The sequence below is a fragment of the Crocodylus siamensis genome, chromosome 14 (assembly GCF_052110815.1).
Source record: "Crocodylus siamensis isolate JL-2025a chromosome 14, ASM5211081v1, whole genome shotgun sequence".
In the NCBI taxonomy this organism is placed as follows: domain Eukaryota; kingdom Metazoa; phylum Chordata; order Crocodylia; family Crocodylidae; genus Crocodylus; species Crocodylus siamensis.
This window is the reverse complement of record NC_143408.1, coordinates 1,554,694-1,566,811: the sequence shown is the minus strand read 5'-3', so window position 1 is coordinate 1,566,811 and position 12,118 is coordinate 1,554,694. Positions and strand designations below refer to the sequence as shown.

General features: G+C 44.1%; 1 protein-coding gene across 11 annotated transcripts in view; it reads right to left on the bottom strand.

The window, feature by feature from the left end:
* Positions 1-837: 837 nt before the first annotated feature.
* GATAD2A (GATA zinc finger domain containing 2A) overlaps positions 838-12,118 on the bottom strand; it is an 84,627-nt gene continuing 73,346 nt past the window's right edge. For 10 of the 11 annotated variants that reach the window (XM_090026760.1, XM_090026759.1, XM_090026756.1 and 7 more), the window contains 5 exons: positions 11,455-11,622; positions 10,230-10,509; positions 8,298-8,587; positions 6,340-6,526; positions 838-5,378 (listed from right to left, as the gene is read on the bottom strand). In XM_090026760.1, coding sequence (XP_089882886.1) covers positions 5,248-5,378; positions 6,340-6,526; positions 8,298-8,587; positions 10,230-10,509; positions 11,455-11,622 — 1,056 coding nt within the window. In that variant the 3' untranslated portion in view covers positions 838-5,247. The remainder of the gene's footprint in view (positions 5,379-6,339; positions 6,527-8,297; positions 8,588-10,229; positions 10,510-11,454; positions 11,623-12,118) is intronic. The other variant, XM_090026754.1, reaches the window with a different exon arrangement.

The window sequence follows — 12,118 nt, the reverse complement described above, 5'->3', positions numbered from 1 at the left end:
GGCATGAAGGTGGTGTACAGTTGTCTCCCTCATCTTCCAGCTCAGCTCAGCATAGCCCAGCCCAGGTACAGCATCAGGGGCAAAACCCACGGGCAGCATGCTCATGCCAGGCTGGAAAGAGCTCCCTTCCCTCTCCGCAGGTGGCCAGAAATCCAGCCAGGTTTCCCAAGGCTCGGGGCACTTCCCCGTCGTGTTTCTGGGCTGTCGGTTTGATGCTGGCACCTCGCTGCGGAGGTTTTGGGTGGCAAATGCGTTTGGCTGCAGTGTCTACCCTACACTCCCAAGCTTCCCCCCCCCGGACAGTACGTGCTGACGAGAAACATGCTCCTGAAACCAGTTGCTCTCCATACACAGCACCTTGTTTCACAAAGCCCGCACAGGCTTCGCTCCCTCCCAGCCCTGCCCTCCGCCCCGCTCACCTGACCTGGGGGGCTGGGAGGGAAAGAGGTGTTTTTGGGGCTAGAGGAAAACACCACCTGCCTGGTCTTATCCCATGGGCCACGGTTTCCCTTGCCACAGCAAGATTTGGAAGCCGGGTCCTCCTCCTGTACTGTCACAAAAGAAAGCTGGTCGTTTCAGACAGGGGTGGTACCGACGGGCCTCAGGCTGTACCTGCCGGTCGCTCTTACCAGACTCTGCAATGCACGGTCTCGAACACATGCAAGCCCCAAATCTGCTCTGGATGCACGTGCGGATCCCGGGGCTGTTGACAAATAAACGGCACGGTCACGGGTGGGATCCTGCTCCGACGGGGCTGCACCATGTCCTAGCGCCAGGCCTTTCCAGCTCCCCAAAACCGGAGCATTTAGAAAGAAAAGAAAAAAAGGAGACCTGATAGTTTGTCCATTTGTTTATTGTCATTCAAATACTAAAAATCCCTCACAATACAATATACAGTTATTGATTTTTCAGGTTCGTCTTCCATTGAAATCGACTATCAGGTTTTAGTGGGAACATTTTTTTTAAAAATTTTTGTTTTATTATCAAAGATTTAGAGTCACAATAAATACGAGTGACAAAAACATACCCTGCGCTGGCGTAACGTTACTCTGTTACACTTTCTTCTTTGTTAAATGATTATAAATTTTTTTTCTTTAAAAAAAAAAAAAAGCACAATGCAAGTTATTTCACTAAATGCAATATACAGCGTAACTCTGCCTTAAGCAGACAAACACTACTGCGGTTCCTTGAGGTCTTTTTGCATTATATATATTTATATCTTTTTTAAAAAAAAAAAAGTAATTTCCTGCGTCTGCGCCCTCCTTTCGAAAGGAGAAGGTGACATGAGCCAAATGGCAGACACGGTTCTTTGGGTAGGTGTGATATCTTTTATTAGACCAACTAAATCATTGGAAAAATTGTTCTCTGCAAGTTTTCAGGCACAAACGCCCTTCTTCAGGCGGGGGAGAGTCTACATTGGGATCCCTCTGCCTGAAGAAGGGTATTGTATCCAAAGAACAATTTTTGCAACAATTAAGTTGATCTGATAAAAGAGATCACATTTACCCAAAGACCCTCCCCTGCCTGTGTCCGTGGACAAACACGGCTAAAACCAACACCCCCAGACATGAGCCAAAGGGGGTTTCTGATGAGACCACGGTATGAGCCTTCTCTCCTCTACTGGACTCTAAGCTGTGTCCCTGTCTCCCCATTGCCATTTTCTTAGCTGTACTTTGGTAAATCCTTTCTTTCCATAAGCAAAAACATGACCCAGTTTGATCATTCAGAGGTAAACGAATGGTTCCTAAAACAAGAAACAAAATATCTGTAAAAAAACAAAAGCAAAGCTATCCTGAATTACGATTACCCAAAAAAACCTCTCCTCCGTATCACAGCTGGAATGCCATTAACAGGAATCCCTGCAACAAAAAAATGAGCAAGGCCAAACTTCATGCAAACTGGAAAGCTGCCCAAATGTTCTCCACCATAAAAAATTAAAAGGTTCAACCAGGCCACTTTTCATGTCTGAGCAGAACAGTTACCTCTTCTACACCCCCCTCCCCTCCCAATAAAATCAAAATAGATAATAAATTAGGTTATAAAAAATAAAATTAAAAACCACACAGCTCCCAAATTTCAACACTGGTTCAAATAAAAGTCTGGGGTTTATTTCACAAGTTGCTAAAATCTAAGTACAATAGTTAGTCGTTTTCATTATTACTGTATTATAAAATCTGGTAGTTGCAACGTCTCAAAGAAAGAGGTTATATGGCTTGCAAGAACCAACGCTGCTCTAACCCTCTCCCCAGGAGAGGGGGGGAAACGAGCAGCCTCCGACCCACGTCAGACCAGCTCATGCGACGTTTGCAGCGAAGCAGTGCAGAGTTGGGGGAACAAGGAGCAGGGCATGGGGCACGTGGCATGAGGGACCACCTATGGGGTATTGATCTGCATGTCCATCCTGTCAAACAGCACGTTCAGTCTTTTGCTCCGAGAGGGAGCTTCAAGCAAAAACTACAACTTTCCCAGGGCAGGGATGAGGACGCTGCCTCTTTCAAAGGGCCCTAGGAGTGAAGCAGCGCACTGCACCGCGCGGGGCAACATCTCAGCAGAAACCAGCAGCCTGGAGGGGGCAGGAACACCAAGCATGACAGGATGAAATACAAACCAAAGGTTTTGTTCTTCAAATATGCCTACAGGTCCCCTCCTCCAATGTCCCCGAGCAATTTTACCTTTATGTCACAATACCACAGTGTTAAAATTAGGCTTAGGATTGATTTTTTTTTCTTTTTTTGGCAGGGAAGGGAAGGGCAGGTAAGGAAGAGAAAGAAGGCATTTGGGAAGTTTTGCATCAAGTGTCTTCAACTATTATTTTAAACAATGTATGAAACCTGAACTAGCCTGGTAGAGCACTCAAACCAAGTGAACGTGTGGCTAGACTGCTTGCATACGGGCCGAGCAACTCGTCTGACCCTTACGCAAGCAGGCCATGTCAATCTGTTTCTGATGCATTTTTTTTTTTTTTTTAACTAGAAACTCTTCAGAAACAGCGTGTGCCTCAAATACAAATGTTAAGTTACCTGGCTCTTTATCCGTGCCACTGAAACGCCAGTTTAAACGCTGCTGGAACAAACTGGCACTTACCAAAAAGGTTTGGACATAGCTTTTAACAGGCAATTTTAATGCTTCTTCCCCCTCCTGCTGCCCTTTCTTCTACAGCGCCGGCTGAAACCCAGGCTGCCCCAACACCGCAAAGGGTACACCTGTCAGCCTTTGGTGTTGTTCATAACCTAGGTTCCCACAAAGCCATTTGAGGATATGGGAATGTTGTCTCCAGGGGTCAGATTTAAAGACTCAGAAACACGCTTTGGCCCGGGCCGTTGAACAGAAGCAGGCATCAGCGTGTGGGGAAGGCAGGTATTTGTCAGAGAACCAAAAAAAAAAAAAACAACCCACTTGAACTGAAATATTCTTGTATTGTTTCACAGTGCAAGATTCAATGCACTCCGATTTCTCTCCTTACCTCCCCGTCCAAAAACCTTGGAATGAAAATAAAGCAAAACGAAACAAAAAAACCCAACAAAACCCACTCTCCCCCCACCCCCGATCTATCTCAATAGGTTCAAAACAAAGTCAAATTGAACTTCTAGGGTTTTATACACCAACAAATACCATTTTTGCAAAACAACTCAGCTTCTACACTACTGGACTTTGTTTTTTAAAAAAAGATATCTAAATATTGATATTCACACAACAGAAGAGGGGGTTAAATGATTTTTTTATTATTATGTGATAGCTGGATCTGAAGAGGGACACCCTATACAGTAACTGCTTTAAATTAAGTATCTAACTACAGCTGCTAAGAAAATACCAGATTCAGAGCGGAACCCAAATAGTATCCCTCCTTCTTTATAGATAGATATATATATAATTTTGCAAATAATTCATATCAGCACTAGTTCTAGTACCAATATGCAATACAAATAGTAAGGCATACATTTCTGCCACTTGAAACCAATTCGAAAGGGGTAGGGGGCCAAAAAACAGACCTGATGCTTCTAAATATTTGGGGGATTCCACAAATATATGAAAACCATGTAGAGACCTGTCCTTAAAGCAGGGTTAGCCAAAGCTCTACCAAAACTGAAATACGGAGGCAACGTGATAGAGGAGCATGCGCGGTATGCATGGAAGAACGGAATTCGAACGGGGGGGACCAGGGCTAGGCAGCAGGGGCCGAAGCATGCCCACCATGAGCTTGTCCAGTCATCACACCACTAACGCGTAGGCTAGGAAAGACGGCTTCTCCAGCGGGAACAGAGGAAAGAACCTGTCGCCTGACTGCAGCCTTGTACCCCTCTGCTCCCTGCGCTCGCCCTCGGATTGCACGCGGCATCTGGAGTTCCTAGTTTGAGTAAAAGCTCTGGCAAGAACCACTGAGCCCACACCATTCCCCTGCCCCCCGCAAAAAAAAAATCGTTTTAAATCTCTGGGAACTTTTGAAAGGGCCGACTGATCTGTGCTGGGCTCGAGAGACTGAACAAGGCTATTCGTTTACTGTTCAGTAGTTTAAGGTTTTAGAGCATCAAATGTTCACAAAGTCTATATCCGGCGAAAGTGAGAGAGGCCCATCCTGGCTCTCACGTCCTGCCCTGCTCAGGCAACGACTAGTCCATCAGAAGATGTGCCCAACTGGAACTGGAGTTTGCACTTCGGTATCATTAGCTCATTATCAGGAGATTTTGAAACGTGACAATTTGTCGATTGCCCTCCTGGGGTGGGGGAAGAGGGGAAGCGAACGTGAAGTCCACCTGCTAAACGTATCCGCAATCATTGTGTTCAGATTCCACTTTTCTTACAGCAGCTTGCATCCTTGATTGCCAATGAACAGTGTATTTGTGGTGACTAGCTAGCTACTAATACAAAGAAACCAAAAGCAGACCGAGTCCTTTCAGTCCTCCTTTTGTGCTGGTGACAAACAAAAGAGAAATCCCAAACTAAATACATAAAGCCAAAAAAAAAATAATTAAAAAAAATAAAGAGGATTATTCTTCCCCCTCCCGACAGCCTTCATCATCAGCCAATCATTAGAATTCAACAGCCAAACGAGCTGGAGTCTGTTTCCACCCTCCCAGTGTCACTTTCTTGTGGCAAGGACAGCAGCACTCGATGGGATGAGGAGTGGTCTTCTTGCTTCCTACAAAGCTTGGGCATATCCAGCTGGGTTTAAAGCAGATTCCACTGTACTGTGGTATAAAAAAGGATGGCAGAAACAGGTAAGTCTTTCCTCTTAGGCATTCCTCTGCATTATTTCCAAGTGGCAGACTGAGGGATGGATCGCGGCGGAATCATATCCAGGAGATATTCACGTTGACGGTCTACTGCTGAAGAACTCTTGTGCACAGCTAAACTAGGGTTAACAAAAGGTAAAGCTCCGCCTGACAAGACAGAAGGAGACAAAGACAAATGTCACCACACGCTTGGGTCACAGGAAAAGAATAGTGGAGAAAATACCACTCAACGCAGCACCCGCTCTCCGAATAGGAACAAGAGCTAACTGCTGCCACGCATCGCAGTCCAGAGCCTTGCAAAAAGGAAAGCTTCCACGACCACCTGCACAACTGGGACAAAGTCTGAGTAACATATACACCTCCTGCCCTGCCTCCCCATCAGCTCGATGACAATTTTAAGCCATTGCAATTGTCCAGAAAAATAATCAAGATTGATAAACTTTAAGTGAAATTGTACTGGAGGGGGAGGGAGGGGGAGAGGGTGTGTGTGGTCGAGATGGGATGTTCAATAATAGACAGCAAAATAAAAAGTTGACAAGTCACTTGCAACAGCCTCCCTCTCTCAGGGATTCTAAGTATTAGTTAAAAGACTCTTCTGCTTTCCTCCCAACTCTGGTCCTTCCCAAAAAACAGGTAAAATCCATCGTCTGCATCAAAACAGCAGCTATGGTTCAGAGCCGAGCGTTCTGTGAAGCACAGCAGGAGGTGCAGGCTGTAGCCTTACTTAAGGCAGAAAGATCTACTCTCTACCACCTGCCTTGGAGGTCGAATACACCAGTAACACTTGAGACCGAATGAGTGATGAGGGCAGTGGTGCTGGATGCCTACAGTACCGTACTGACTGCATACACGGAGCACTGTGCTCATTCACACCCACGCAAGGCAGGCAACTAACAGTGCTATCCCCCACACAGCTGCATTTTATACTTGCTCTGGACACGACAGGTATAAATGACCATACAGAGAGGGAGGCAAGGCATCATCAGAGGCAAATTACCCATCAAGCAGGGAAATGCCAAAGAGAAAACATTCTTACCCACAGCATTAGGATTGTTGGACAGAGGGCAGCTAGCAAATACAAAGAAAAGAACTTTTGAGAAAAATCTACCTGTATTGATGGCAGTCTTCTTCCAGCTGGTAGCGTTGCCCTTGCTGACAGGTCTCTCAGCATGCTTACCTGGCCTACTACCAAGTGCGGCTGCAGAGGATGCATTCTGCAACTTGGGTGACTGGCTAAATGCATGCAACACTCCTCGTGGGGCTCCTGAAGGACCTCGAGACATCTGGCTAGGAGTCTAGCAAGGGAACACGCAATCAGACCACTGGAATGCAAGTGTCGCCATTCTGTACCATGTCCCTCTCCCTCCTTCCCCACCTCCTGCTGGCTGGTGGTCGTAAGGCTGGAAAGAGTTTTTCACCTCTGAAGCAAAATAAAAGCCGCCTTCTGCATGTACATCACTACATCTTTCAATTTTTGAAAGTAAGTGTCTGTAAGAGGCAGGAAGTCTCACTGACTAAGGCAGCAAGAGAGACAGTGTGTAAGCTCCCCCAGACATGGTTGCAACACTTCAATCCTGAGTCATGTCACCAACTTTCTGGCTACTCTAGTCCCAGGCAGCACTGCAGCACCCTCTTAATGCCCCTGTGGTTTGTCATGGCTTATAAATAGAAACGGGGCAAGGAGGAGCCCGAGTGACTCACTGTCATCTATAAAAGGAGTCTGTATTTGGGCCCCGGTTCCTCAGACACGTTACCCACCGCATGGCCAACAACTTGCACATCCTGCTTTTGGGAGTTCCCAGCTCACACCTCTGGACTACGTTTTTAAAGGTGTCCACTAGTTGCAATTACCTCAAGCACGGACTTGTTTAGATGCAATAAACCTGTACTGGCATAAAATTTCACCAACCCACTTGCACCACAGCAAGTTTCTCCAATCTAGATAAGTCCTGAATTATTAAAAGGCACAGTACGAAGCACAGAGGTTCTACTGTATCGAACAGAACAATCTTCTGCTCCTGCTACATTTCTGTACCAAATACGGTGCTTGGGAATAACAAATAGATCCTTATTTCATTTAAAACTAGTGATACTTATTGTACCTACCACTTAAAAAGTCAGCCACAACCAAGTTAGCTGAACACATACTGTTCTGCATTGTTTTTTTGTCATTGTCAATAAAGAAATACAATTTATTTACATATAATAGATATATATAAATACGGACTTGTAATGTGAAAGCGAATAACCTTTATTTATTTATATACATATATATATATAAAAAAATAAATAAAGGTTATTCGCTTTCACATTACAAGTCCATATTTATATACATCTATTATGTATAAATAAATAAATTTTACTTCTGGGTTTATATATATAAAGGTTATTCGTTTTCACATTACAAGTCCAAGTTACCAGATGCCAGAGGTATTTCAACTGTATTATTAAACGAATGAGGTCTCCTTTGTGCTCCCTGGTCTGGCATTCTGGAGTTGATGTGCTCACCTTGCTTCAACTGTGAACTCTATTTGAAATTTAGATTTTTAAACTAAGATCAGCATTTCCCAGGTTGCCTGTTGATACTCAGCGTCCTGCTAAATGAACATGAAAACTAACAAGGGTAGAACTGACCCCAGCAGTCTTTCCTGCTCAGTGCAGGGGGCTGGACCCGATGATCTGTAAGGTCCCTTCAAGCCCTAAACAACTATGAAACTATGGACTATAAAACTCTTCTATTGTTACAGAAATTATTTATAATTGTCTGCAATGCTGAGCCCTACCATTGTGCCATAATCAAAAAGGCCTGCCTTGTGGGTCTAAGAAGGTGGCTCTAATGAACCAGCACATGATCGACTCTCGTTCCCTGGGCACCAGCAGCCCCCCTTCACCTTCTGACTATGTACATCTGTGCCCCTTGTCACAAGTTTATAGAGAATGAAGTAGTACATATCAACTTTCATATGTGTTCCTTCAAAGACAAGGCCCGTGCACAGTGTGAGTGTACAGCTATGGAGCCTTCGCTGGTTATAATGAACTGCAAGTCTAACTCGTTAGGTCTCTTACCTGTTTGAGCGAGTGGTGCTGGACTATGGATTCTGACTTGGTCTGTACAGGAGAGGCAGTCTGTTGCAGTATCCGCTGCTCGATTTCCTGCTCTTGCTGCAAAGCTTTTACGAAGGCAGCCTTCAGTCGATTAGTATGCTCAGCTTTCAGGGCCTTTTTCTGATTTGAAGTCATGCAAGTTTCGCACATAATGGTTCCATTCTTCTCTTCCCTCCAACGGCAGGTGAAGTCAGTCTTACACTGAGCACACATGTAGGGCTCACGTGATGATGCAGCAATCACAACTTTACCTACAACATGCAGCCAAGTTAGTTCAAACTCAGTACTGGCTTGTGCAGAAGTTAAGGTTATTCCCCATTCCCTATGCAGGGGTCCAAAAGTGATTTAAGCCTTTATTATGCGGTATATTCTTAAATTATCCTCCTAGTCCTAGTTTCTTTAACTATTTTAAATTGTGTTCTGAGCTCATTGCAATCCCTGCACACCGAGCTAGTCTAAATGGGTTGCTGGCAAGATTAACCAAACTGCACAGCAAGTAGTGCAGAACCCCAGAGGCACCAACTTTAAAGAAACCCCTCTCCTCCCAAAACAAAAAATATTAAACTGGGGGGGGATGATTATTCTCCAAATATATTTCTATGCAAAACCCATAAATGACTACAGTGGATAAATTCTTGCCCCTTCCCTCCTATAATCAAATACATCTTCAAATCACACACACCTCCTCTTGTGCATTGAGAGCTGTTAATGCAAGTACCATTAATGACCAAATGATTACCCAGGGGATAAAGTTCTTACCCCCTTGCTCCTTTCCTATGACTCAAAATGAAAACAGAAATATACTATTTTAAATGCCTCAAAGTCTGTTAGACATATGACGGATACCAAAAGTCCCTGCTTCCTGGAGACTGGAGTCCAATTTTAGACAGGTCATTACAAGGAACGATAATTAACATACCCTTTTGTTTTGCTAATTAAGTCATAGACTTACTTAAGACCCATGCACATTCTGACATGTTTGTTAAATTAGCGTATATTTATACATATCCCTTTTTTGTTTGAGAGCCACCCCAGCCTTCATTCTAAGCACGGATGCACATGTTCATTTTAAATAGTGTGCTAATTAACAAAACATGCATAAAATCATGCTTCTTTCCATTCCTGATCACCTATTGCTGTAGGTCCGATCTATTCAAGACCAGTCAACTTCTCCCTTAAAATATCATACAAACTTGTGACACCAAAGCAACCTGTTCAAAGTATTACTTAAATACTCTTTGCATTCAACTGATCAGAATTATAATTACCTCTCGAGGGGATAGCTCTATTGGGGGTGGGAGGAGGGGAAGCATACGCTGCTTTACAAATTCTGTATAAAAGTTTTTAAAATGCAATTTTTGGAAGGGTTTCAGGCATTCCACCCTTCAGAAAGATAGGGTTTGAACAGGGGTTCTCTCAAGGGGACACGACCAGATCACTGGTTAGCCAGAAGTTGAATTAATAAGTGTGTACTGTTGCTGCAAACAACAGGAGGCAGCAAGGAAGGGCCACCTTTACCCGAGAGGAAGGAGGCTTTCAGCAGTGTATAAGACCAGTGAATAAAAGCAGTTTGAGCAGTTCCCACTGCACTTTCTATTTTAAAACTCACAAAAGAGGTAAAGGTTATCCTCATTTTAAAGCTGGAGGAACTAAGGAGCATCAGGTCTGAGTTAAGATTAACTGACATTCGTGACTAAATAGCCAGGCTGCTTTTAGAACTGGCAAGAGTGCCTGGTCTCGACTTTAATACGCTCATGCTAAAGAGCTTTCAAATGAGGTAGGGCGCAGATGCAACATAGTAAAAAAGCCAGATGCCTTCAGAGTAATTGATGGTTCTAGCTTATTTCAAAACCTTCAGGATTTAGGCCTCAGGCATCGACTGCATGAGCTTACCTTGAGTTTCTAGCAAGTTTTGCACCACTTCCTCCAATCCAACCAGGTAAATAAACTCATTGTTGGCTGCACTAGGCAGGAAATGCATCTCTGGTGCAGGTGGCTTTGGAGGTGGGATCTCTAGCAGCGTCTTCTCCAGCTGCTTGCGCAGTGCAAGTTTGGCAGCAGCTTGCCGGCTGGCTGGGGAATCATTGGAGTTCACTATAGAAGCAACGCTGGTAGTGGTGGCGTTAGCCTGAGCAGATGTCACGGTTGTACCTTTTATTGAAGTTGGTGAGGCCTTCAAAAAATAAACATGGTATTCTGGGTCAATGACAGCTACCAAATTATTCAATCCCTCTGGCCTAATCTAACTTGTCCTTTCTAAGAAGACAGACAATGAAAAGGATAAACTTTGTTAACAGTGCAACACAGACACTTGTTTACTCGAATGGCAGAAATAGCGAACAATAAAGCTGAGAAGTTTGAAAAAGTTATTTAAAAGTCCTTCCCTCTCTTATACTCCTTAAGTGTCAAACTACTGGCTTTTACCCTGTGTTTCTTCCAAATTATAAACCGACATGCCACTCCTCTGCTAGAATAGGTATCAATATCAGCATTAAGAATGAACAAGTTGCTTATTGTTCATGGGTTCCCTAAAAGGGAGTGCAAAGGCCATTCTGAATTGTGCATAAAGCAGTAATCATTCTATTTATGCAAAAATAAAATGCTTGTTTAGGGAGAAGAGTGGGGAGAAGGTTACAGGAGAGAGAAAAGAAACGCAGATTCTGGAGGACATGAATTTATGTGAAAATGTCAAGCACACAGTTGCAGAGCTCCAAAATTCAGCCTGGAAGAAGTTTCTATTCTGTCCAAGTCTTGTCCTAGAGGAAGTCTCTCAAAGCATGAAGTATTTCCTGTCTTCTCACAGAAAATATACAATTCTGACTTGGAATTTTTTGGACCCAATAAAAATCTGTTAAAAGTTATGTAAAAAAAATAAGAAAGGTAAGACTGCAGGGACTGACCCCCTCCCCCCCATGTATTAAGAGCACTGTATCTTGAGAGCACTGTCTAGAGAAAGAACAAAGAACAGAGCAGTAGCGATAACAAGCAGTTAGGAGAGAAGAGAGCAGGCACCAACCAGTCATTAGATAAAGCAACCGGACAATCAGCAATTGTATTTGTTTCCCTCTGGTCTTTCGAGACGTGTTACGTTTGGTGCACATCAACTTTTGGAGCTCACCTGTGGAATATTGACGAGCAGGCTGGTATTGGGGACATTGGCCACCCGGATTAAACCCTGTTGTATAATTCTCTGCCCCTGAATCTGTACGCTGGGGACGGATGCCCGTGGTGCCAGCAGCAGTGGAGGTGGCCCCGTGCTGGAGTGCTGTCGGATGTTGTGGATTTGCTGGGGAGACACAGAAATGGGCTGATGCAATGGTACCATGAAGGATGAGATGGGGGCGGTTAGGGGATGGGAAACAGCGGGTGGCAGGTTAAGTGGGATGAAAGGATGTTATGGAAATGAAGCATGACAAGGGACAAAACACACGCAATAAATATTAACAGAGAAGCCCAACCTTGCAGCTTCATTTTGACCGAAAACCCATTCGAAGAGAAACCATGTAGAATGCAACATCAGAAAGAGATGCTAAAATCCGAGGCCACTGCGTTTCTCAACACCAAAGCTGGCTACACTTCTGGCTCAAGCTTGCAAGTCCATATTTCTTTTCTTAACCATGTAGTTCCTACATCTCCTGTTTTAAAGTTACTAGTGTGGCTATTGTTACTTTATGGTACAGTGAATATGCTTTCTGCACGATAATCAGGGCTGAAAGCAAGTGAAATCCCGAGTGCCAGACTTTTTTCCTTCACGTCAGTCAGAAGAGCAAGCAGACATTAAA